Raw genomic sequence first — 24,432 nt, forward strand, 5'->3', positions numbered from 1 at the left:
CTCTGCCTCCCAGGTTCGAGTGATTCTTGTACCTCAGCCTCCCAAGTAGCTAGGATTACAGGCATGCGCCATCACACCTGGCTAATTTTTGTATTTTTAGCAGAGATGGGGATTCACCATGTTGACCGGGCTGGTCTAGAACTCCTGGGCTTGAGTGATCCACCTGCCCAGGCCTCCCAAAGTGTTGGGATTACAGGCGTGAGCCACCGCACCCAGCCAGGAGATTTCAAATCCTGGTGATAAAATGTGACATAAGGGAGAAGTCCATCCAAGTTCTCCAGACATCATCTCAGCCAATGTCTCTACAGGGCAATCCTCTTCCCACCTAGGAGTGTGCCCCCGTAGAGATGATGCCCGAGCAACGCGCCTGGGCCTGCACCTTGCCTCCAGAGAGGAGTCCGGAAGTGTTAGGAGAGTCTTCTCTCAGGACGATGCTCTCTGTAAGCACAGGATGTTACTCAGCCGCACCTTAATCTTCCTTCTTCCGTTTCCAGACATCTCACTTCATTTTCTCACACTCCCCTGACTCCTGGGGATACGTCACTCCCCACATCTTCACATTCCTCCCTATTCTGATTATCAAATTCCCTTAAATGTTGACATGCATTACTTGAAAAATGTAAAACTAGCAGATTTTGGTAACCTCTCAAACCCCTCAAAATAACTGCTTCTTCCCAGGCCTCACTGGGGAATGAGCCTCGAGTATTTCAGCACATACACCAGCAACCGGTGCCAGCTCAGCCACCAACACTGTTTCAGGATCGCTTTCTAGAGGCATCATTTCCTAAAGCCTTCATTTCTTCACAGCCAGTGTTTTCTATTTATGAGAATGAGATTCTCCTTGGGGTAAGACAGGAAAAGGGGGTCTATTACTTAATATTAGGAAGACAATTCTGCACTTTAATATCTTCTGTGTTTCGTTTTGTTCAGTGCATTTGAAGTTCAGTGAGCCTGAGCCTCCGGTGGGAGCAGGGCCCCCGTCACACCACGGCTCGCTGAGCACGTGCTCCATGAAAGCCAGGCTCCAACTCCCCTGGGAATGGGACCGCTTTTTGATTCAAAGATTGTCCTCAAATAAATGTGGGAGCCTTCCTATTGGCAGAGTTTTAGTGTATTATTATTAATTTCCAACATTTATAGAGGTCGTTTGAATCTTAGAAACTACAGGAATGTCACCTCCTCTCACCATCTGATCATCCACTTAGCATCTTTCCCAAGGCTCTGTCCTGCCTTCCACCTCTCACTAAATCACACAGCTCTACGTAGAGAGTTGGCAAAGCAAACTCAAAGTGCCTGAGGTTAGTCACTTCCTAAAGAGACGCACCACCTTGACACATGGAGACTCTCAGCCCAAACCCTTTTTCTCCCTGAGTCCTGTAAAGTCACTAACTATTCTTCCTCCTTAAATATCTCTGCAAAGCTTGCAGCCTGAATTTCTGAGGAACGTTCCAGTCACGTGCCCTCATGTCATTCATCATAAGCCACCACTGGAGAGCACCAAATGGAGCTCATGAGACGTCTGGGAATTCCAGCACCACGGAGATGAGGTCTTGGTCATGTGGGACCTGCTGGGAGGACAGGGGACCACCCTCCTGGAGCAGCAGCCAGACCTTCGAGAGCTGGGAAAACTTTAAAGAGGGGGCTGAGCTGGAAGGACCTTGGAAGACAGGGAGGCCAAGCCCCAGCAGGGTGCCGGGAAAGGATAATTCAACAGACAGACAAGGACATATTTACAATCTCATTGCAGCTTCACTGCAAAAGTCAAACTTCCCCCAGGACAATTTGATAGCTTAGCATCAACTTCAGAATATGGACATAGTCTTTGTTACATTTCACAGAACTGGAATCCCTGTGTCCTAAAAGCAAGCTAAATTGATGGGTCCTAGGGATCGAAATCACTCAGCCATGAAAAAGTGTGCCTCGAAGTTAAGGGAAGAAATCAGAGGATGGGCAGGGTCGGGGAAGGGTACAGTTCATTACTCTCAGTGGATCTGGACAAGGAGACCCACCATAAAGAACTCTCCTCAAAAAAAATTAATAAATAAAAAATAAAAAAAATAAAGAGCCCTCCTCCAGTAGAAACTGTGAGAAAGGGAGAGAATGTGTTGGTGACAGTCAGAGGAGCTAAAACACTAAGGCATCGTCCCATTACCAGGTGAGCCTAGTGATGCACATGGCATCCTTGACTGAAAATATCACAGCTTCCCAAATGATAGCAGCCCTGAAAAAAAATTCACAGGACATGAGCACCGCTGTAACAATACGGGTAGGGAAATGCCACTGGGCGTAATCGAGTGATGTTTCTAGCACGGCCACCTCATCTGCAAGGCTATGTCAGCTTACCAAACTTGGGTGACAGCCAGATGTCTCTATTTATGTCAAACAGTGAGGCTTGACCCAATTAAATGTGCTACTAGAGTCAAGATTTTAATTAACATCAAAATGCTTTAAAGTGCACTAAAACTCAGTATCAGACTCTTATGAAATATTAAACGAAAAAGTTAAGAAAATCAACATGGAGTCAGATGAAAGCCACTAAATGATTAAACCTTAGTTTCATTCAATTGAAAGGGTGAAAACCTAAAAAGATGTCATAAAAGTTCATTTTTAGGTATTCTCTAAAAGGTGCCCAACAAAATTTTATGAGTGATTCACTTGCAATTCAGAGTGTACCTAACACCATTGAAAAGTGAAGTAAATTTTTCTTATGCTTTTGATATGGTTTGGCTCTATGTGCCCGCTCAGATCTCAACTTGTAGCCCCCATAATTCCCACGTTGTGGGAGGGACCTGGTAGGAGATGATTGAATCATGGAGGCAGGTCTTTCCATGCTGTTCTGGTGATAGTGAGTATGTCTCATGAGATCTGATGGTTTTAAAAATGGGAGTCCCCCTGTACAAGCTCTCTCTTTGCCAGCTGCCATCCATGTAAGACGTGACTTGCTCCTCCTTGCCTTCCACCATAATTGTGAGGCTTCCCCACCCACGTGGACCTGTAAGTCCATTAAACTTCTCTCTCGGTAAATTGCCCAGTCTTGGATATGTCTTTATCAGCAGTGTAAAAACAGACTAACACACCTTTCAACCAAAATACTGCCTAAAACCTGGGCACTTCTACAGACACAGGCAGGAACCTCTGGGTTCAGAGCTGAGGTCCAAGGATTTCCTTGGCCCTCCCTCACACTGATCCAGTGCATAGATCATTACTCATTATCAAACAAGCATTTTTAATCAAAGAAGATCTACAATATGTTGACATTATTTTGCATCTTTGGTTCTCACAAGCGATGCTTTTGTCTCAACACATTCCCACCAAAATGAGTTCTTCATAGCAGATGTAAGATACTTTGAGGGTTTGGATACAGAGATCACAATCAACCTTCATGTTAAAATGTGGCAGTAATTCACCTTTAAATGTCAAGCTGGCAAAGATTGTGGCAGGAAGTTGGTGAAGCTGAGACAAGACACCTGGCCCCACGCCGGGTTCCTGAAGCTTCCCAGGGCTCAGATGCCCTAATATAAAATGCAGGGTCTGGGTGGGCAGACCTCCAAACCCTTCCTAATGCTCAAGTGAGGGAGGTAAATTGAAAATAGACTGATTCTCTTTACAATATTCTAACCCTAAATATTACTAAGTAAGACAGACATAAAATGTTTATGTCCTCATTATAACAATGTGCTAAGAAAGTCATGTGAGGAAAGTCTTGAAAAGGCCCCAAAATTGTTGGGTAGTACCACTGTGGATGAACATCACTACTTTTCAAAGTGTCTATTATGTTGTTACATTGCTTGTAAAATTCCTTTAATTACCTTAGAAGGATATCCCATAATTTCTTTCTAAGCAACTGCTTGGAGGACTGGGGTCTAGGGGATTTCATTTGAGGAGTTTTGTGGTCATTTAAATACATAGGTCTTAAGTGTGCTTAATTGTGGTGTGAGTGTAGCCATGTAAGTGGGCAAATGCAGTGCACCAAGAATATCTTTTGGGGTATCAGTCAGTCAAAGCAAATTTTATCCTGTTTACAACAAATTAAACGTTATCTTTGAAAGGTTTCCAAAGAGTTCAAAATTCTAGTGAGAGAAACATTGATCAGGGAAGATATTTGAAGCCTATCACTTGAAGGAAACGTGTGATTGAGCCACAAGGAAACCAAAGCAAAGAGAAAATAAATCGGGCCAGTGTCAATCACACTGACTTGGGGGCTCTTCTCAACAAGGTCTCACCCACCCCGGGGCTCACCCAGCCCAGGGCCCACCCACCCCAGTGCTCACCCACCCCAGTGCTCACCCACCCCAGGGCTCACCCACCCCGGGGCTCTAGCTGCAGACCCAAGTTCTGTTTCCTTTTCACACATGAGGGCGCCAGGATCCTGTTTCGTCAACTCACTTGGATCATCCCAGGCATGACCGAAGGAACTCATCTTCCCCACATCAGGAGTATCCCCTTCCTGATGTGGCAGATGCCGCCTTTCCAGGTTGTCCTCAATGTCGCGCTTCCTGCCGATGGACCAGATTCCCCACCATGGACCCAGGTGTGTCTGTGACCTCCATCAAAACATATCTACGAAGCCCTAGACGCTCGCATAGCACGAGGCCCACGCCCCAGCTTTGAGCTTCGGGTTGACACAACTGGCACTGATGACACCGCTCCTGTCAAATCATTTGCTCCAGGAATTTCCTCAGGCTTGTGACCTAACTCTATCACATTACCTCGTCCATCTGTGTCTCAAGTTCCTCATCTGCAAAATGGGAATAATTGGAGAACCCACCACATCGAGGATGTTGCAGGGAATAGAGTTTATTCGAGTAAATTATTTTGAAGAAGGCTCTGGATATAGTAAGCATTATTCGTAATTATGACCACGTTTCCACACTGTTGATTACAACAGAGGGAGTACTTAATGTCCATAAATTAAGCTTCCATGTTACACTATTTTCCGACACACACTTAATACAATGAATTAGCTTTAATTATTATACAATGAGAATTAAAATAAGCAAACATCTTCCTGCTCTCTGCTTCCTTTACACCAAAGAGTGGGCATTTAGACCACTGCAGGGTGCAGAAGGTGTTCCTAGAAGGAGAGCTGGGGGTGTGAGGCACACAGCAACATGGCACAAACACAACTGCGGGGCAGGGGGGCATGACAGAACAAGCACTTCGCATCTCGAGCCTGAAGACAGCCCAGACGGGGGTGCAGGCTGGTCCAGGCCCCTGGGAGCCTTCATTTCTCCCCTGAGGAGCCTGTATCCCATTCCTCAGCAATGAAGGCAAAGGATGTTGTCAAAGACACACCAAGATCACACAGAACTCAAAAGACTGCACTCCAAAGAGGCTGCACTTCCCATTTTACAACATGAAAGACTGAGACTCAGAAGCTGGTCCAAACCCATGGGGAGTGGGAATCCAGGACTCACAACAGAACTGGTGACACCAAAGCCCAGGGCCCCCAGGACAGGCAGCAGGTGCCCCCAGAGGGGCAGGGTGAGACCGTCTCCCTCCCAGGGAGGCTGCTGCATCCCAGTTCTCTCTGATGAGCCAGTAAGTTGGTGGCCCCAGGGGAACTGTCCCCATGCCCTGAAGCCTTACCACAGCACAGACTCTGGATCACACTGCAGGATTATGTTATCATGAGGTCCCCTCAGTCTTCCTAGGAGTTTAATCGTTTGGAGTAAGTCCAAGAGGCCCAGGTTGCGCTGATTCCAACTCAGAGTGTGTTGCGCAGCAGGACCTTCAGGGCCCATCTTCATGGCAGGTGGGAAAGACCGGCCACTCCCTGTGCTGCCCCTCGCCAGAAGATGACAGCACACAGGCTGCAAGGGTCCCCCACTTCAAATTGACCATAAAATACCACCAAGAAAAGAGAAACAGAACTGGAATGTTTCTGTTAGATTCATTAGAAAGAGAAGGGAAAAGAGAGAACAAAATAGGCTTGGAAAAATTCCAGGGCTTCGCCGAGCTGGGCCTGCCATCCCGCTCAGTAGGGTCAGGCTGATTTCCATTAGGACCAGCCCCAGAGAGGAGGTGGCGCCACGTGCACTCGCGGGTGTGGGGAGGGCAGGCCTGGGCTGGGGCTGCAGCGAGCGCGAGGGGAGGCTCCCACCCCGGCAGCGATCACACGCACAGCTGGGAGGGCGACACGCCGGGCTCCTGTTCTGGGAGGATTACTCTGCCGCATACATATGATCAGTGCAGGCTCCTGTGTATTTACAAACGGTGACTCCAGGCCACTTTGTGATTACTGGGCACCCCACGGAAAAACGAGGCGATGAAGTCATTGCAGCTCCAGTGCAGGGTTGGTGGTGCCATTCGTCACTGAGTCCATCACAGTCAGCCAGTCCCTCGGGCACTGCTCGTGCTCGTGTTGAAGAGGGGGTTGGAGGCATGGCATCCCAGTGGTTGGCGTCACATTGGGGTGCTGGGACAGCTTTTCAACTGGGTTCTGACTCCTCTGTTGTAGACATGAATGGCTCTCACTGGAAGCTGCACTTTGTTTTTGTTGAAAGTGTTTAAATGCACGTTCCTCCTGACAGCCCTCGTGGACGGTCCAGAGGAGCTGCCGTCTCCAGGTGACCACGGAAGGGAGAGCTGGAAAGGGGCGTGGTGGCCGCACTGTGCCTGAGCCGGCATGAGGACACAGGCTTTGCCGTCTCTCCCAGGTTGTACACAGTTTGCCAGAAAGAGAAAATGGAGCGTGACGTGGAGCAGTTGCCGTTTCACATGAGCGTGTGCATGCTTGTCCTGAGCAGCTTCTTCAAAACCCTGCAGCCCCAGTCTTGTTGTTGCTTTTCCCCTGAGCTCATGCCTCACGGGCAGAGGGATGAAGACTGAACTCATTCACCTCGATGGACGTGACGACCCGCCCGCCGCCCACACAGGGCAGCCCAGGCTTTTTCCTGCCCTCACACCGACAAGCCTTTTGCTTGCCACCAAAAACGATGCATCCAGAGTCCTCTCCAGGGAATCCCACCTTCTCCTCCTGTTAGCAGTACCTGATGTCCGACAATCCGGAAGCACCCTCCTAAAAATGTAAGGAGGCTTCTCTGGGATCAGCCTGACCTGGGGCGCGTTTTGAAATCCAGCACTAGCCAGAGCGTTCTCGTGGGAATGCCACTTCCCTTCTCAAGCTTCGGTGCTGGGGTTGCCAAAAGAGGAAAGCTCCAAGTGGGAAAGTCGCTGTGGCCGCCAAGTGGTACCGGGGAGTCTCCACAAGAGACCCTGCTGGGGCGCCGTGAGGTTCTCATAGCACCAAAGGCGTCTGGTGTGAACAGAACCCACTACGAGGCTCCCCTCTGTCACCTGCTTGCAGCCCAACCCAGTAGAGGTTAACTCAAGGGCAGACCCATGGCCTGGGAATGGCCGCGGCCACCTGCCAGCCCTGCAGCCCCTCCACGCCCCACCCACCCTGCCTCAGTCTTGCAAAAACCCAGAGCCTTGCTCTTGCCCCTACACAGCTAATCCCAGTCATAAACGGCGACAGCTCGGCTGCGTCATTAGGGAACGACGTATGTGGGACCGTCTTTTAAACTGTCTATCAATTGAACCAGAAGCAGATGAAGTGACTTCACAGAGCTCAAGGAAGACACATCGGCCCACACGCCCAGCTCCGAGCGGTGACTCCTTCTCAGCAGGCCCACGCCCCCACGCCCACTCCGCACTCCCCGGGCTTCGGGGTGGCCCTGGAACGAGGTGTCTGCAGTCAGAGGCTGGGCTGGGGGCACCTCCACCTTGGCCTGAGTGCTGCGCCCTTTCATAGGAACAGACCAGGAACTCGGGAAGTGAGGTGAAGACTCCGCCCAGACGTTTGCATGGATTCATGGACGGGTCACCCTCATCCTCTGATGCTGCTGAGATGTGAGGTACCGGGAACTCGGGAAGTAAAGTGAAGACTCCGCCCAGACGTTTGCATGGATTCATGGACGGGTCACCCTCGTCCTCTGACGCTGCTGAGATATGAGGTATCGGGAACTCGGGAGGTAAAGTGAAGACGCCGCTCAGACATTTGCACGGATTCATGAAGGGGTCACCCTCGTCCTCTGACGCTGCTGAGATGAGAGGTTTTGAATCCATGTCGATTCTGTCACTTACAATTTTCTCCCCAAAGCTGCCCATTTGTATGAAGTGAGGCGAGGCTGTTCGGTTTGTTTTAAACCCCTCAGGTCTTCCTCTAAGTCCAAGGTTTCCGCCCCCCAGGATATAATGGCTCATTCTATGTCCTTTCTGTGATATTCAACCTCAGTAATTCTGAGCGGCACCCCAGAAATAATAATGAAATCTGTACCTTTTTCTTTACATTTTATAAAATCTGTGTAACCTTTATAAGGTGAAGAAGTATCAAATGTTCTTCAGAAAGTTCATTTTAAGGGGGGAACAATAAACAAGTATAAACATGAACATTTTTAAGTAGGAGAGAATGAGGAGAGAAAAGGGCCCAGCCTCTCAAAGCCGAGACCTGAGGGCCACCCACCAAAGCCAACTGCCAGGTCAGCCCGGGCTTGGTGGCCGCCGAGCCAGCGTCCTTCCTGCCCCTCTCTCTAAATCCAACATTTCTGATTCTGCTTAGAGAAAACCACGATTGGGACAAGATGCAACATGGGAAAATGTTGAGTTGATTACAAAGTAGTTCACTATTTAATTCTTTTATATCTTAAAGAAGAAAACTCATAGACCAGACCCCAAGTTGGCTGCCCTCCCCTGGTCCTGTCTGGGGCCAACTGAAGGGTCACAGCCAGGCCCTCCTCAGCACCCCCAGGCTGCACCTCAAGCTGGCCTGGTTCTTGGACAAAGCCCCAGTTCCTCCCAAGGCCCTTCATGGTGGCCCATCCTCACTCTGCCCCAGCACCCTGCAGGGGACCCTAATGAGCCCTCCCCTCCTGACCTGGGCTCCCTGAACCCAATACTCACAGCCCCCATCTGAGACCCCGGCCACCAAGACCCTCCAGAGCCAGCTTGAGAGCCGCCTTTGGGTCAGCGCCAGCCCCTCTGCCCCACACCATTACCCAGTCTCAAACCGGGACCCTGGCCACAGGACGTGCACCTGTGGCATCTGCTGGAACACTGACCACGCACAACCTGTCCCCATCAGCGTCTTCAGCACATGGCTGGTACAGGTGCAGCTTCAGGATGCATCCCATGGAAAAGCCATGAGCTCACCTCCAGCTCGAGACACATGCCAAGTGCTGCGGTACGATTTTTTTTTCACGTATTTTAGTGGGTTTTCTCTTCCCTTTCTTCATCAAAGCCTCCTCTGTTCTCCAGAATGTGCGTTTAGAAAATCCCAAGAACAATCTGATCAAGCACCAGCTGAAGGGCAAACGGTCTACCTGCAGACACCTGGTCTCACCGCCCAGGTGCTTCCCACCTGCAGAACCTGTCAGAGCCACAGTCTGGCCCTACCTGGGACAGGGAGATGAGCTGGGGGCGCGTGTCCTGAGAGCTCTGGGTTTCGTGCTGTGAAGTTACGAGGGGCTATTTTCAGTTCTGAATGAACCTGGAAAACCCAGAAAGCATCTAAAGAAGAAAGGGCCAAGAAAATGTGTGACGAAAATAAAAAGCCCAGTTAGATTTTGACTGAGGTTAGTTCTGGGTTAGTTCAATTCTTCTTCACAAACGCTTCAGCAGTGCCTCAGTTCCCAGAGCCACAGAGCCCTCGGGCCTCCTCATCCTTCCTGGGGGAGCTGGGACACACAGAGCCCAGAGGCAGCCCAGCAGGACAGACGGCCACAGGGCAGAGTCACAGGAGGACATGGAGTGGTCCCCAGCAGGCATCATGGACTGGGTGGAGCCTGGGAGAAACAGAGACAGAGAGATGAATAAAGACAGGGAAATAGAAAGATGAATAGAGTAAGAGAGACACAGATAGTACAGAGATGGACAGAAAGACAGAACCAGACACACAGAGACAAGGACAGAGAGAGAAATGGAGACAGAAATAGAGGGGCAAAGAAAGAGAGATAGAGAAGACAGAGATGGAGAATGGCAGAGACCCAGAGATAGAATCAGAGAGACAGAGAAAGAGGGAGACAGAGACAGAGAGAGAGAGACAGAGATGTAGTATGTAGAATGGCAGAGATCAGTAGATAGAATTAGAGAGAGAGAGACAGAGAGAAAGAGACAGGAAAAGACAGAAAGAGATAGAGAGAAAGAGACAGAGACAGAGAGACAGGAAGAGACAGAGGCAGAGAGACAGAGACAGAAAGAGAATGGCAGAGACTGAGAGATAGAATCAGTGAGACAGAGAGACAGAGAGGTACAGAGAAAGACAGAGAGACAGAGAGAGACAGAGAGACAAAAAAAGAGAGAGAAAGAATGGCAGAAACTGAGAGACAGAACTGAGAGACACAAAGCGAGAGAGAGAAAGAGAGAGCCTTGCCTCTAACTCTCCACTTGGCTTTGCCAGGGAAATTCTTTTCTCCTTTTTGTTGAACTCCAGGATAGACTGAGAAGAGTGAGGAGGAGACCCGGAGACAAAGGCACAGCTGGAAATGACAGGGCCGCAGGTTGACGGAGCCTTGAGGCCACCGCACCCCCTGGCTGTCCCACACCCTCTTGGGGCACAGCCCTGGGTCCGCATTTGTCAGGCCACCCTGAGCACACTCTAGAACAACCTGTACCTGCCTGCGTCCGACAGCAGATTCAAGCCATACTGCCCTGAATTCCTCAGGGCGGGTCACCCTGAGTGTCCGGCCAAGGCCCTGGGGACTCTGGTGCAGAAACAGAGGCTGTGTCCTCCCAAGACCGACTTCCAGGGAACTCTGCCCCCGGCCCTGCCGTCACAGCCACTGGGAGGAGGGCGTCCTGCGTGGAGCCGGGAGGAAGCCCCAGAAATTGACAGAGCATGACCTGGGCGTCAGCCTGGTGTCAGCCTCCGGGGAGCAGAGTGGGGCAAAAGCCTCGGCCTGGCGGGCTGCCCTCCTCCCTGTTGCCTTCTAGAATCAAAGTTGGCCAGACAACCTACAGATATGTTTGGAATTTAACAAAACAAAACGAAAGAGAAGGTAGTCGAAATGAGGGAAGGGGCTAGGAATGGTGTACAAATCTAAATGACAGCTGCTAATGATTTTTCAAAATTTCCTTCAGATTTTGGGGTACAAAAAAATGCAAGTGATTTTTTGAATATCTGAGCACAGAAATTTTGATTTGCTGCACTTATTGTTCTTTTGGGTTAAAATCCCTCATGAAAATCATATGTCTGAGAATCCTATCACTGGAGAACACTGAAATATAATACTTATTTAGCAAATAAAATAAGTTAAGCGATTGCTTTAAATAAAACCCGACTCACAAAGGGGACTGACCTCACAGCAGAAAGAAAATAGCACCCTATTTAGCCAGTCCAGGCCCCAGGCGGGCAGCCCGCCTCACACTCCCCCCACGCACTGTGGTTATTTTAAAACCAAAATTCGGCTTCAATAACATGATACTCTTATCTGATACGTGAGTAGTAATACTGAATGTAACGCGCATATCCCAGACTTCTAAAGAAAGTCAGTAGAACCATCAGGCTAAAATTAAAATGTCCCTGCTTTTTAATTCCCTAATTTAGCATTTTGCACCATGAGCCAATTCTTTAAAGCTGGAGAGCTGAACTCACGTGAGGCAGCAGGCCCGTGGGGTCTTTTTGCTGTCAAGGTGGCAGATGGCAACCCCAGACCCCACCGTGGGACCCTCCCCTAAAAGACAGAGCTCAGCCGTTCTGGGGCTCCCTCCTGTGGTGGATTCTTGGAACCAGGGGACCTGGGAGACAACCTCTTCCAAAAAAGGAGAGGGGCTTCTCCTCAGACAAGCTGGGTGATTGCACCTGGATGTTTCCAGCAGGGTGCAGAAGGTGGAAGAGATGCCAAGAGTACAAAAAAAGAAGTTATGACTCCACCTGGATTTTATCTCTGAATGAAAAGAAAGATCTATCTTTGGCAACTCTCTCCAAAAGAGAAATCTTTTAAGAATGAAGAACTGATGAGCATACTCACAGATCTGTGTATCCCACACAGAAAGAGCTTAACGGACGTGTGTGTTCAGGTCAGAGAGATTGCTCACTTTCCTTAGCCTAAGATGTTTACCAAAACCTAGAATATATACAGAGATAGAGAGGAGAGAGAGAGAGAGAGAGAGAGAGAGAGAGAGAGAGAGCGAGCTGCCTGGCAGGGATTCTGTGAGGACACAGGAGATCATGTCCGTGAAGGCACAGAGGGAGGGCTCTGTCATGTTTTAGGAGAGAAAGGTACAGAGTGTAAGGGCGGTTTATCATTCTTACAGGCGCCTTAATCCCATGTTCCAGGTGCACTCATCCTGTTTCTGGAGAAGGTGTCCATGTTTCCAGAAAACAGCCTTTGCATGTGGTAGAATGAGGCAGAAAGCACGTTGTTACGACTATTCAGAGCTCATGGGACAACGTTCTTCACAAAGTGTCAATTACTGGATTAGTGTAAGTTTTTAGAGTAGCATTTCCAGTTACATGGACTTGTGAGTTCAATTTAGCATTTTATTGATGATTTCTAAGACCTCGGCTGTGGGCAGGTGCCATCCGAGGGAGGGAAACTCAGTATTCCGTGCTCCTGGCCTTTCCCCTGGGGAATAAATCCGTGCAGCAAATGGAAAGGCAGCCTCGGGGAGTGAGCTCCAGCCACGCCCATTGCTTGGGAGAATTAAGACCAACCCATGCACCGGAAGAAACAGGACCATGTAACATATTTGCATCAACTGGTGGCTGTATTTCCAACCTAGGATAATGGAATCAAGATGAAAATCTAGTTTTAATAAAAATATAAAGTATCATGTGGGGGTGCCAAAAAAATTCAAAAAACAATGAATGGTGGAAACTAGTTTAGCAGAATCTTAAATTTAGAGACACTTTTGCACTAGTGAAGCACAAACTAGTGCCATCTCACAAGGTCACATTTGGGTTTAAGTGACAAACTGCTTGTGCAATAGTATATCTGGTTTTGGGACCACATTCTTCAAAGGATATCAATGAACCAAAACTCCAAACGGAACCCAGTGGACAAAAGGAACTGAAAGTGTCAGGGCCTGAGATCATTCCTTTACATCCTGGGAAGCAGCGTCTAGTAAATGCATCTAGCACTTCAACATGAGTATCTCAAATAATCTACACAAAACACTCCAAATACTGGAAGAGAGAACCCAGGGCCTGAGAAGAAAGGGGTAGAGGAACAGGGAAGAGAGGGACCAGCTGGGAAGGGGTCCCATCTGCTGACAAGCTAAGCATCTTCTTTAAATACTTAAATAAGTGGCCCTGGAAAATAGATGATGTCCATTCCTGTTGATTCATTAATAGACAAATGTTTAAAGATTAGGCTCTCAGCCTTCATTCAAACACAAGCCCTTTAGGCATTCCTAGTTGACAGCTTCTTATATAGGGTCCAAGAGGAATTCTCCTTAGAACAAATTTTGCTCTGTGGTGACTGGCATGACAGCAGGCCACCAGAATGCTCACATTATCTTTCTTGCTTGGTGTTCAAAACTGTATGGACATTTGTATTCCAAAGACAGAGGCCTAGACTGTCTTTTAAAGGGCCATAATGTCATATTATCCAGATTGATTCAACAGTAAAAGCTACCTTCATCTTTTCTCTCTCCTTCCTTTTCTTTTTTCTCTTCTGTCTTCTCTTTCTCCTCCTCCTGATAGATCAGCACATGTCAAGGAAGCAGCAATGACAGTATCCTGATTGAAACTCACTGTCCCTCGGGAATGTAGGACCACAGGGCGCAGTCCTGACCAGGGTCGGAATGGGATTTGATGGGCTGCAAACTACTTCTTCTTTTTTTTTTTTTTTTTTTTTTTTGAGACAGAGTCTCGCTCTGTCGCCCAGGCTGGGGTGCAGTGCCCGGATCTCAGCTCACTGCAAGCTCCGCCTCCCGGGTTTATGCCATTCTCCTGCCTCAGCCTCCCGAGCAGCTGGGACTACAGGCGCCCGCCACCTCGCCCGGCTAGTTTTTTGTATTTTTTAGTAGAGACGGGGACTGCTTCTTCTTTGATGCGGCCATTTCACAGTGAAGAATATGACTGTCCCTCTAAAAATATGCATGTTACAAAATTTAACTCAATTGTCCTTTGAAATGAAAGGATGACAGGAAAGCAGGTGTTTATTTTATGCTTCATTAAAGGTAATGAAATCTTCTAGAGGGTCCGGAAGTGCTTGTCAAACACAGGGAGCTAGACTCCCCAGAACCTTAATGCCAAAGAATGGCCATGCACGGTTCATCCGACAGTCCCAAGCCGCCAGCCACCGCAAAACGAAAGGACACTAACTTCTTTTTTCCAAGGTACATTTTAGGTTAGTTTTAATTGTGCTTAAAAAAATTCTTGATTACATCGACCCACATCCCATGTGGCATGAATTAATATACAACCAAAACCAAAAATATACCCTAAAGTTGGCCTGATTCTTTTTCATTCAGATCTCTCAAATTATTTTTAAAATTATAAGCACATATGGAATTTCCTTTGTTATTTGAAATTTCTATCTTCTATTTAAAAGTAATTCTCTTTTTTAAAAGGTGACTATATTTTATGAAGTCATTTTCCTTCCATTTGATTGCTAATGTCAGGAAGAATATTACAGTGACCGCTATAAATGTGACGAAAGTTTGTACACAATGGTTCTGAGATACAACTTTAGATTTACATTTTTTCTCAACGTCATGAGAAACGCCGTGGCAGAGGAATAAGGGGGCAAGCATGTGGGTGGATTCATGTGAAGACAGATCAATCTGCAGACACTGGGAATCAGACAACAGAAGCTGGACACAGGGAGCCACAGGCAGGTCTGCATTCACTTCTGAAGACGGGCCACAAATGTGGTTCCATGTGAGCAAAGAAAGAAAAAACATGGTAATTAGGTGTAAAACAACTGAACATCGGGGTTAGATTTTGAGTTGCATGTTAGACCTACAACACTAAGTGCAATCAGGGCATCATACAATGGTAAAATTGGAAAAGCTTTGGTGATATGTGTCTGCCCAACACAGGGACCCCATTAAGGTAATACCAACCCTACCATTCTAAAACTGAAAACGTGCCCAAAGACATTAGAATTATTAGTCTACTCACTCCAACAACACGTTTCCATCCTTGCTCAAAGTACTATGAATATGTTAATTAGTACTTCACTTTGAAACGTAAATATGTATCACGAGGCTCGTGGTAGGAAGAGGAAGTTTAGCACAAGATGTGCGTAAGCCTCACTGCCTCAGTGGAGAGAGGGTAGCCAGTACCATCCTCCTCTGCATCACCGTCCTCCTCATCACTGTCCTCCTCCCCATCGCCATTTTCCTCCCCATCAACGTCCTCCCCTCGTCGCCCTCCTCCCCATCGCCATCCTCCTCCCCATCACTGTCCTCCCCATTGCTGTCCTCCTCTCCATCACCATCCTCCTCCCCATCACCATCCTCCTCATCGCTGTCCTCCTCCCCATCACCATCGTCCTCCCCATCACCATCCTCCTCCCCATCCCCATCCTCCTCCCCATCCCCATCCTCCTCACCATCGCCGTCCTCCTCCCCATCCCCATCCTTCTTCCCATCCCCGTCCTCCTCCCCATCCCTGTCCTTCTCCCCATCCCATCCTCCTTCCCCCATCTTTCTCCCCATCATCATCCTCCTCCCCAGCGCCACCCCCATCCCCGTCCTCCTTCCCATCACCATCCTCCTCCCCATCCCCATCCTCCTTCCCATCCCCTTCCTCCTTCCCAGCGCCATCCTCCCCATTTCCATCCTTCTCCCCATCCTCGTCCTCCTCCCTATCCCCGTCCTCCTCCCCATTGCTGTCCTTCTCCCCATCTCCATTCTCCTTCCCTTCCCTGTCCTCATCCCCATCACTGTCCTCCTCCCCAGTGCCTTCCTCCTCCCCATCCCTGTCCTTCTCCACATCTCTGTCCTTCTCCCCATCCCCAACCTCCTCCCCATCCCCATCCTCCTCCCCATCACTGTCCTCCTCTCCAGTGCCTTCCTCCTCCCCAGTGCCATCCTCCCCATCCCTGTCCTCCTCCCCATCACTGTCCTTCTCCCCATCCCCATCCTCCTCCCCAGCACCTTCCTCCTCCCCAGCACCATCCTCCCCATCCCTGTCCTTCTCCCCATCATTGTTCTTCTCCCCATCCCCATCCTCCTCATCCCCATCCTCCTCCCCATCCTCGTCCTCCCCAGACCCGTCTTCTTCCCCAGTGCCATCCTCCCCACCCCGTCCTCCTCCCCATCACCATCCTCCTCCCCATCTCTGTCCTCCTACCCACCCCTGTCCTCCTCCCCAGCCTCCTGGGAGTGGCCCCACGCCTTCTGCTCTGCTCCTGAAAGCCCAGGTCACCACCAGGAGAGCTGCTCAGGTCCAGCGCAATGTTGCTTTCATGGCAGAGAATTTGCAAGAGTCTTCCGTGGGAGGATTTTCCTCCCTCATAACTCAGCCCTCAATATCATCAACTCACCACTAATCCTAGTCACAAATCCCAGGTCAGTTTGGGCCTGATCTGGGAGAATGCCTACCATCTTCCTGGCCCACTGTGGCTGACACATGGGACATCCCTGACCCGGGCAGGGAGAGCCTTTGGAAGTCAGACAATGTCCCTAATCCCAAGAAAAAAATCAAATGTCCATGGTGGCACCCGGCTGGTACGCAGGGTGGATTTGTTTGATTCTAGCGCCTTGATTGATCACTGAACAGAATAAGAGATAAACAAAATGCCCTAAGATCAACTTACATACCACAGCATTTTTTTTGCCAACAAGCTGGTGAACTTGTCCTTTAAGAAGTGACTAAAATCCAACAGACTCAGTATCCAAAATGAGATGGGCCTAATGGTGACCTGCACTCAAGGGCTCCAAACCCCTGATCAAACACACCACAGGTCATCGTGTTTACCTACAACTCTTCCGCCTTCAGAAACTTTATTATTGGAAGACTCTTTGCCGAGAACCTCAAATGTTACGAGTTTGCCTACCCCTTCACCCCCAAAAATGTCTGCCCTCGGCTAGGGGCTTGGGCAGGGATGGGAACGGTGAGAGATGCTGCAGCTGGCTCCAGGGCAGGGCCCAGGGCACCCACACTTTAGCAGAAGGAAGGAGTGTGAGGACCAGAAACTAGAAAACCTTCAGGGAGTCTCAGCCAGTGCTAACATAGAAATAGCAGCATCAATGGTCAGTATCTTGGTAAAGAGAAGCAAAGGAAGTTTCTTCTAATTTGGGCAGAAGCATAAAAGAGAAAGAAAATCGATGACCAGCCATGGCGGGTGGATCACTTGAACTCAGGAGTTCGAGACCAGCCTGGACAGCATGGCGAAACCTCATCTCTAAAAAAACATACAAAATATTAGCCAGGCATGGTGGCGTGTGCCTGTAGTCCCAGCTACTAAGGAGGCTGAGGCAGGAGAATCGCTTGAGCCCAGGAGGCAGAAGTTACACTGAGCCAAGAGCACACCGCTGTACTCCGGCCTATGGGACAGAGCAAGACCCTGTCTCAAAAAATAAAACAAATAGATGACCAGGCAAGAGAAGACTGTAAAGTGGGCAGAGATATGTACTGAAGGAGAAAGCAGCGTGGACATGCTATATTGACATTTGCCTTCTTTTAAGTGACAGTTTAATTGGTGGATATGCCACGTTATGTCATACGTAATAAAAATCAAAATAAAATTGTGGTTCATCAAAAAGAAGTCATTCTGAGACTGTCTCTGTGTGGAAAAATCTAGTTAAATTTAGCCAGATATTATAATATAAAATTTTCATTTGTACTTTTTTAAAACCTAAACATATAAATGTGATTTCATATTTTACTTGGTTCTCTTTATTTGTGTTTTATTACAATCTTTGCTGTTTGATGTCTGGCCTGGAACTGGAAAACCATATAAGAATGTCTGTTATTTTCACATTCAGAGCTATTTCTTTTTAGCCCATAGGAAATTAGGAATCAACAAAATATTAATTCATATTATAAAATCTTTCCTCTTGTGAGCTACAGTTAAATGTCCACTATATTAACTGTTATACGTACTTTATAGACATACAATGACTAATGCCAGGATCTTACTCTATTACTCAGTGCCATCAATTGGAGAAACATAAGGGCTGGCAGTTTTAAAGAGTATTTCTTAAATTTTCTCCTCTAACTTCAAAATCCTACTGGAAATTCATCATTCTAAGTTTGTGTGTTATATGTGTAGAACAGTTTATCTTTTGTTTTTGTTTGTTTTTGAGAGAGAGTCTCGCTCTGTCACCCAGGCTGGACTGCAATGGCATGATCTTGGCTCACTGCAACTTCTGCCTCCTGAGTTCAATCAACTCCCCTGTCTCAGCCTCCCAAATAGCTGGGATTATAGGCGCATGTCACCACACCTGGTGAATTTTTGTTTTTTCAGTAGAGACGGGATTTCACCACGTTAGTCAGGCTGGTCTTGAACTCCTGACCTCAGATGATCCGCCCACCTTGGCTTCCCAAAGTGCTGGGATTACAGGCATGAGCCACTGTGTCCAGTTTGGTTTATCTTTTAATTCAAAAATACAGAAATGTTACCCTTGACCTCCAAACCAATGTTCTGCTGACAATCTTAATAACAACTCCCATTCTAAAATCCTAGATTGGCAAGAAGGCTTATTTTGATTTGGAATTACTGAGAAATCTGTTCGGTTCTGAGCCATTGCAACTGACGTTACATCCATGCCCATTGGCGGCATGGTCTTGTTACGGCCTGCAGTTGCTTATAGTGTTATTTACGGTCTTGATTTCACAGCAAAATTAAAGTGACTCTTCCAGATGTTTGGGTTTTTAGACGCCATGTAAATGGGCTTCTAAGTTGGAAAGTTTTGATTATGTTTAGTTCTCTCCTCCTTAACCACCTTCGTGGTCCGTCTTCTACTGGGGAATGCAGTAAAGCCCTCCCAGAGCATGAAATGGACTCAAGGCATTTGCAATGGAAGAAGAAAGGAAAAAAAAAAAAAAAAATCACAGTAATTCCCTTGAAGATCCAAGGCTGAGTGAGAACTACATCAAAACAGGACAAGGTAGGCATTCCAAACCACAATTGCTCAGAAATGGAATAGCACTTGTATTTTTGCTGTTTCAGCAAAATCAATATTAAATCATCTCATGAACTTGCTCGTGAAACTTTTAAAAAATTATATACGGGTGAATATTGTTTTCTTATCACCTTTCTTCTCTTTCAAAGCAAATAAACACAAATAGGAGTGGGAAATAACTGTTTCAGGTCTGTGGTTATGCATTCCGCAAGACCAGTAAGAGGCATTTACCAGGTGCCAGACGCTCAGTGAGAAGATGAGGGTTCAGGATGAAAGTCAACTATAGTCTGAGAGGTGAAGCGGTAGTGTGGAATTGTAAAGTTTCTGAAGACAGTGCAAAAAACAGTGCCGGGAACTCCCCCTGAAGAAAGAAAAATAATGGCAGGTTGACTTGAGAAATATTCGGATCCGCTTAGTGACCAGGGGCCCTTCAGAGTCTCTCAAAACTTCAGTTTCCTCATCTCTTGAATGTGGAGACAACGGTACCTTGAATGAAGTCGTGCGTATGAACTTAGGGGAGCATTAGGTATTGGCAGTAAGACAAGTCTGAGAAGGATGGTCATGTAACTTCAACATTATAAGTATGAGCAAAATACGATTTAGTCAACGTGGAAATGAATGATTTGGCTCTAACCAAAAACTTCTGGGAAAGGGGTCACAGGCAATATTGTTCCTTTCTCTGCCTTTAAAGAAATAATCTAGGCATAGGCTTACTGGTCAGTCCATCAAAATTCATATAATGACAACCATGATAAAGTTGAATAATTGTGATCACACCTGTTTGCTCTTTGAAAACAGAATCATGTGTAATAAAAACCATTTATACTAGAGATCACTCCCTCATCTCAGTCATTCACAGAAATAAAAAGGAAAATGGGCACTGTGTGGCATTCGATGTACCTACTTCTTCAAGGAAGAAATTGACCTGGATCCAAATTAGGGCACATTGGACACACTTAAGAATGCCATTGTTGACTGGAGGTGAGAGGGTCTGAGCGATAGCCAGGAGGTTGTGCAAAGCCATCAGAAAGTCACAATGAGAGACACAGAGGGCCTCACGGTGCCATTTCTAAAGAACGACTTTGGTGAAAAGAATAGAGATCATTACCAAGCAAAGTGGATTCTCTGAGTCTTAAACATAAAGTAGCAGAGGTGAGCACACCAGCAATGCCGGGCCCACCAAGAAAGCGCGCTCACCATAGGTGGGGAAGAAAAATGCATGGTCCTGAGAAGCCAGGTGTGGCAAACTGAAAGCCCCAGAGAGGCTGACACATAGCCCTGCTTCTAGATGAGAAGAAATGAATGGAGTAGAAGGAGGCAGAGAGGCAAGTTATCCTTCTTGGTCTACACAGTCCCACATGGCCTACTCCCACAAAGCCCACATATACACCCAGAGCCAAGTGGTGTGCTCTGAGGATCTGCGGCAGGTGAAAATACTGCAAAGCCGAATCCACACACACCTTAATTCCACAACGCTATATGCATTGATAATTATGGCAGGCACCAACTGATAACACTCTCTTATATGGACCCATGGCATGGGCACCACCAAAATAATGTTAGCTGGAGAACTCACATATAGTAGGCGCATTAAAAGCCTTATCTTTAATCCTCATGACATGCTTGAAAGATATCATGTATTCTCATTTTACAGATAAGGGGACTGAAGATTATGAAATTAAGTAACTTACCTAAAGTCACACATCCAGCAAGACCCCAAGCTGTGAGTCCCACCCGCTGCATGGACTGACACTGCCTGTGATTTATTAAAGTAGGTAGGATGCAAGTTGTAGGGAGAGAAGGCCATTCTTTGAATGAGGGCCTCTGGAAACAAAAGAGATTTCCACAAACCAGATGGCAATTTGAAAAGAGATCAGCAGCACTGAAAAATCCTGCACATCTAACATTTCCCAGTGACCAGTCAGATCTCAAGCCTGCCTCAGTTACTGTGTAATTCAACTACTTGATTTTCTAGACTGGGGGTGGGGTGAGAAGAAGTGTGCCAAGATGTGTTATGGCTTTAATCTTTTCTCTGGGATACTGATTTTATTTGCAAATGTAAGTTTCAGGCAAAGTGTTCTTGGGGAATGCAGCCAAAGGGCAAAGCCCGCGTGGGGCATCAGCTCCTGCACAGAGACCCCACATGCAGTGGGTCTCACCGCAATCCAAGACATCTTTGGGGCAACCTCAAGGAGGCAAAGGGTGAGAGGGTTCAAGTAAACAGATGAGAAAGGGGAGAGAAGACAAGAAAACCTGCTGAGTCTTAAACTGTTCTAATTACTAACTACCTTGATTCTGCTCTTCCCGGGGGACCAACAGGCCTGATCCCACCCCCACACACCCAGGGCAGCAGGCAGATGCCAGTCTCTACTTTTTACGCTTTCAGAAAATCTGAAAATCCGTGTCAACTGTAGGTACCTGCTGCTACCGTCCTGGAAGAAAATGCTATGATCTCCTTTGGAGAATTGGCCTTAGTTTCTCTGTCTCCTCTAGTGTGCTTTAAGAGTGTGGGGGGGGGGGGGGTCTGTGAGCGTATACGTGTTTATATTTATGTATAGATGCATGTACAGATGTGCATATACATGAATACCTCCAGTGAGTGTCCTCTGAGGGCCCCCTCTGTGGAGATAAAGGATCTTCAGGGAAAGCCTGAGTGTGTGAAAACCTCCTTGGAGCCCCAGTTAGCAGTTTCTAATCTACAAGTCATTTGTGAGACACAAGGCAGGGACCCCGGGCTGCTGCAGAAGAATTTTAGGTATGAGCAATGAACTCACAAACCATCCTTCACACTGCTAAAACGCAAAAGAAAGAAGACGAAGAAAAAGTAAAAGAGAAAGAAAAGATGCCCACATGACTGTTGTAAATTTGCTGAAAGGCAGAACCGACCACAGCTTATTTCAACCATCTTTATTTTCAATACAATAAACACCTTTAGGACAAGTCCCCCGCCACTTAAAAGACGGCTCTCCACCAGAGGCATTCTCGCTACCTTCGTGTTTTCTCAAGCACTTGTTCAAAAACACATTTAAGTGGAATGTTTTCGTTTCTGGCGATTGCATTAATGATGGGTTTGCAAACCCTGCAAGCCCACGAGGTCGGCTGGAGCTGGGGGCTGCAGACACCCGGCCCTGGCCCAGCGGCCGCCGCGGGTTGGCTTGGCCGGCGGGGGCTTGGCTCGGCCCCCTCTACATAGCTCCTCATTTGGCACCGCGTGCCTCGGCCGGGCCAAGGCTGTCGCATAGAAGTTGCAGCTCAGAAAGAAAAACACACAGCGGTCAACCGCGGTGACCCTCGCGCTCAGAAGCGCAGCATCCCTGCCACGAGGAAGAACCCAGAGGCCCCGCAGAGCGGGGAGCCGCCGCCTCCCTCCAGCTCTGTCCTGAGAAAGGAAGAAAGCGCTTCTTCTTCCTCGGCTCACTTACGAGGGCCTCTGGGAGGGTTAGACCCACTAGTGGGGCCCACGACTGGCAGCCCCTTCACCAGGCGAGAGGCCCGGGATCCGCGCGGCGCACGAGCCCAAAGCGGCCGGGGAAGCGCGCACCAGGCCGGGTCCCCGTGGGCGAGGTGGGCGCCCAGTCCCGGCGGGTCTGCCTTGGCCTTGGGACAGTCCGCGGGGCGGCGCCGGCGCTCCCAAACCTGGTTCCCCGCAGGCTCAGGCCCAGCAGTGAGTGCGGGACACCCGAGCGCACCCGCAGCTCCCACTTGTCCAAGGTCTGCAGGACCCCAGGATCCTCTCACAGCCGGGTCAGAACCCCCGAGGCAGGTGGGGTCCCAGCCAGGTGGAACCCAAGGAGCCCGTCGCAGTCGCGGCAGGATCCCGGCGGACAGGGTCCCCAGAAGCCCATCCCGACCGGGTCCCAGGCGCGCACTCTGCGGTCCTACCTGCTCCAGCCCCGCAGGCGGGCGAAGGCTCCACTGCCCCCGGGGCCACCTGCTCCCCATGCCTGGGCGCCTGGGCCTGGAGGGGGGCGCGGGCACCCGAACCCGGCCGGCGGCAAGAGGCGGCACCAATTAAGCGCCAGGTCCCGCGGGCCCGGGCTTACCGTGAGCGCCGAGAACTTCTGCGCGGGCACCGGCTGGAGCAGCACCGCGAGCAGCAGCAGCCAGCAGAGCTGGGGGAGCAGCATGGTGGCGGAGGTGGCGGGGGCGGGAGATCAGCCGCGCCCTGCGCCCTGGCACTGCTACCAGGAGAGCCCCGAGGGCGATCGCGGCCCGGCAGGCGCGTGGAGGGGCGGCTCCGCGATGCTCTCCCCACAGCTCCCGGAGGCCCTGCTGGAGCAGCTCCCCTGCAGGCACCCAGAGGTCCTCCGCGTCCTTTGCGTCCGCCCTCGGTCCTGTCAAATACCCTGGAGCTTCCCGGATCCTCCCCTCCCGCCCGCCTCCCTCCCTCCCTCTCCCTCTCCTCCCCCAGCCCCACCTCCCAGCGCCCGCTGCCGCGTGCCCGCTCCGGCCCAGAGGCCGCCCTGGCGCGGGTCTGCGGAACGAGAGGTGGAGTGGGGGCCACCAGAGCTGCGTGGTGGCCTGTCGGGGCTGTCTCTGTGCCTCCTTCCCCGCGCGCACACTCACACACACGCATACCCAGACACACGCACGCACTAACTCCCACGCGCGCACCCTCGGGGGCCTTCCAAGCACAACCACGGGACGCACCGCGCCCTCCTCACGCTCCAGGGTCCAGGCCTGGTCCGCGCAGAATCAGCCCAGCGGGCCTTTTCATCCACAAGGGTTAACGCCAAACTTTGGCCAGTCCCCAGACTCCGGGGTTCTCCTTGACCTCTGCCCTCTAAGGCCCCCTGGTCCGGCCCAGAACATCGCCTCTCAGAGGTGCTGAAGGATCAGCTGCGCTCCAGAAAAGGCTGCGCCGGAGGCAGCCCGCCTTTGGCATCTTTACACGGAGTTATCCACGGCAGGGATGGTGGAATTTAGGTCCTAAAGATCCCGGGTCTGACCTGGGGTGTAGCCTTGATCCTCTGCAAGTGGGGGAGCAAGTGGTTGGCCGTCATTCACAGACACATATGGCTGTTTTTAAACAGCTCTGTCAAAGCATTTCAGGTGTTTATGCGGGGAGCACAGGGCTTGTGGAGGTTGTAAACTCGCCCGTGGAGACTACGGTGGAAACCAAGAAAATTTTGCACACCCAGACTCTGGATAATATCCATTGCAGACAACATTGCTGAAATAGTTGAGCCTTGGCTTATAACTTTACAGGAAAAACCCTAATTCTGTCTCACACAGAAAGCCAGAAGAGTGAAGATTTGTTCAAGAACAATGAATCAATTGACTTCTCAGGGGCATTGGGGAAAGCACAAAACATAGAAAATCCAAATCTGAGGTTTCATCCGATGTCTAGCCCACTGCTTTGGCTATGAACTCTGGGGGAGGGGGCTGTATCAGCAAGTTCTGGGACTG

The 24,432-nt window shown here is 49.2% G+C and overlaps 1 protein-coding gene across 2 annotated transcripts in view; it reads right to left on the minus strand.

Annotated features, from left to right (window-relative positions):
• The window catches only part of SMOC2 (SPARC related modular calcium binding 2), a 220,804-nt gene extending 197,466 nt beyond the window's left edge, over window positions 1-23,338 (minus strand). For both annotated transcript variants that reach the window (XM_045391759.3, XM_045391758.3), the window contains exon 1: window positions 23,067-23,338. In XM_045391759.3, coding sequence (XP_045247694.1) covers window positions 23,067-23,150 — 84 coding nt within the window. In that variant the 5' untranslated portion in view covers window positions 23,151-23,338. The remainder of the gene's footprint in view (window positions 1-23,066) is intronic.
• Between the last annotated feature and the right edge of the window lie 1,094 nt (window positions 23,339-24,432).

Source organism: Macaca fascicularis, chromosome 4 (genome assembly GCF_037993035.2).
Source record: "Macaca fascicularis isolate 582-1 chromosome 4, T2T-MFA8v1.1".
Lineage (NCBI taxonomy): Eukaryota > Metazoa > Chordata > Mammalia > Primates > Cercopithecidae > Macaca > Macaca fascicularis.